Source organism: Lathyrus oleraceus, chromosome 1, assembly GCF_024323335.1.
Source record: "Lathyrus oleraceus cultivar Zhongwan6 chromosome 1, CAAS_Psat_ZW6_1.0, whole genome shotgun sequence".
NCBI classification, from domain to species: Eukaryota; Viridiplantae; Streptophyta; class Magnoliopsida; order Fabales; family Fabaceae; genus Lathyrus; species Lathyrus oleraceus.
In genome coordinates, this window is record NC_066579.1 from 225645338 (window position 1) to 225647746 (window position 2409).

General features: G+C 41.6%; 1 protein-coding gene across 1 annotated transcript; it reads left to right on the top strand.

Annotated features, from left to right (window-relative positions):
* The first annotated feature begins 233 nt into the window (after positions 1-233).
* LOC127100938 (uncharacterized) lies at positions 234-2195 on the top strand. The gene is made up of 3 exons (XM_051038250.1): positions 234-1155; positions 1282-1628; positions 1899-2195. The coding sequence occupies exons 1-3, from the start codon at positions 234-236 to the stop codon at positions 2193-2195; spliced, it is 1566 nt and encodes a 521-aa protein (XP_050894207.1).
* The last annotated feature ends 214 nt before the right edge of the window (positions 2196-2409 follow it).

Sequence of the window (2409 nt, forward strand, 5' to 3'; positions counted from 1 at the left end):
ATCCAACCATGCCTTACCGTCCAATTGCTCTTGTTCCTATTCCAGCTCTGGTACCTCACTATCAAGTTCCAGTTCCTCAATATCAAGCTCCACAACCTCAATTCCAGGCTCCTCCACCTCAACATCAACAGAGAAATCAACAGAATAATCAACCACGTCCAGTTCAGCAGCAACGACCAAATCAATAGAGGCCATATCAACAGTACAATAATGTGAATACCACTCCTATCCCAATGAGTTACACTCAATTGCTACCGTATCTGATTCAGAATGTTACTGTCGTGCCAAGGGCATTACCTCCAATGCCGAAGCCGCATAAGCCTTGGTATGATGAGAATGCTAGATGTGCCTTTCATGCTAATTCAGAGGGTCATACAACAGAGAATTGCAAGGTGTTCAGGCTTCGGGTCCAAGAGTTGATAGATCAGAAAATTTTGTCTTTTGCTGATGTTCCAAATGTAGGGAACAATCCTTTGCCTAAACATGATAGTTCAAGTGTCAATGCTATAGAAAGTTCAACTGATGATGGATTGATAAAGGATGTGTTCAAGTTGAAGACTCTTTTAACAGTGGTACATGCTAGATTGATGGAAGCAGAATTGATGAATGGAGTACATGATAGTTGTGTGGTGTGTTCGTCCAACCCTGATCAGTGTGGTGAATTCAAAATTTATCTTCAACGTTTGATGGATCAGCGGGTTATTCAGTTCACTAGAGCAAAGATTGATGAGGAAGTTGCTATGATTGTGCCTGTGTTTGATCAAGAGAGGCTTCCCAAGCCTTTTGTGGTCCCTTATCAGAGAAATGTTGACCTAGATCCAGTGAAAAAGATTGAGCCCATGGTTATCCATGTTCCCGCTCCATTCTCATTTGACAGTACCAAAGTCGTGCCTTGGAACTATGAGCCTGTAGTTTATGTGGGTAACAAACCAGTAATCTTGAAAGAGCCAGATGTGACTAACATCGCTGGAGCTAGTGGTGTGACTCAAAGTGGAAGGGTTTTCGCTCCTGAAGTGATCCCAAACAAAGAAAGTGCACCAACAGTTGAACCAACAAGTGGGAAAGAGGTGAATCCTCCAGAAGCAGGAGAAGGCTCATCTAAGAAAGCAGTGACTGTTGAAGAGGATAGGGAATTCTTGAAGATCATCAAGAAGAGTGATTACAAGGTCGTAGATCAGCTCAACCAAACTCCTTCAAAAATATCCATTCTTTCTCTACTTATGAGTTCTGAGGCTCATAGGACTGCTCTATTGAAGTTCTTGAACGAAGCTTATGTGGCAGAAGATATCAATGTTATTCAGTTTGATAATGTGGTTGCTAATCTCAATGCTAGTAGTTGTTTGATGTTCACTGATGATGATTTACCCCCTAATGGGCGAGAACATACTATGGCGCTTCACATCTCCATTCAATGTACAAATGTCACTTTGGCTCGAGTACTGGTAGATACAGGTTCATCCTTGAACGTGTTACCTAAGACTACCCTGGCACAATTGAATATTGAAGGGGTGCAGATGAGACCCAGTGCTTTGATAGTGAAAGCTTTTGATGGGTCTAAGCAAACAGTTATTGGGGAGATTGACCTCCCAATCCTGATTGGCCCTCAAAATTTCCGTATTACCTTCCAAGTAATGGATATTAGGCCTGCCTATAGTTGTCTGTTAGGTAGACCTTGGATCCATGCTACTGGAGCTGTCACCTCGACACTTCACCAGAAGTTGAAGTTTGTTACTTCTGGTAAGCTGGTATCAGTATCCGGAGAGGAAGATATTTTCGTCAGCCATTTGACTTCTTTCAGATACATTGAAGTAGGTGAAGACATTGTTGAAACTCCTCTCCAAGCCCTTGAAGTGGTCAATGTGGTCCAGACTAAGCCGAAACTTGTTGAAGAACCCAAGGGGGTCATGACCTCGTGGAAGAGTGTGAAAGTTGCAATTGAAGATGGTTACCTTGGAAGTTGGGGCACAGTGATTGAATTACCAGAGAAGAAAGACAAGTGTGGGTTAGGATATCAGCCGCCTATTGAACTTTTCAAAGATCAGAAGATACATCAGGGGAAGGTTCCTAGCATCCAGGAAATATTCTCCAAAGTTGGTTTCCGAAGTGATGATCAAGTGAATGCTCTTGAAGATGAAGATCTAGATTTGTCCAAGATGGTGTTTTGTGGACCTCCGGATGCCGCTCTCACTAACTAGAAGGCAACAAATGTTCCGGATATAGTTTCTTGTTCAAAGTAATTTACTGTTTTCTAAAACATCCAATGTCATGCCCAAGGCATATGGATAGCTTTGTAGGGCCCATTTTGTGTTAATATTTAAGCCTTATCATCAATACAGAGCATATTTTTTGAGATCCCTGTCTTTCATCTTTTTAATTAATTTATTTTTTTACAAACAAATAAACAACAAA

Bases quoted from the DNA above. Each gene is read 5' to 3' on its own strand.
- LOC127100938 (XM_051038250.1), top strand. From the start codon at position 234: ATGAGTTACACTCAATTGCTACCGTATCTGATTCAGAATGTTACTGTC. The intron at 1,156-1,281 runs GTGATTACAAGG...CTTATGTGGCAG, and splicing joins CTTGAAGATCATCAAGAAGA to AAGATATCAATGTTATTCAG. The intron at 1,629-1,898 runs GTAATGGATATT...GAAGAACCCAAG, and splicing joins ATTTCCGTATTACCTTCCAA to GGGGTCATGACCTCGTGGAA.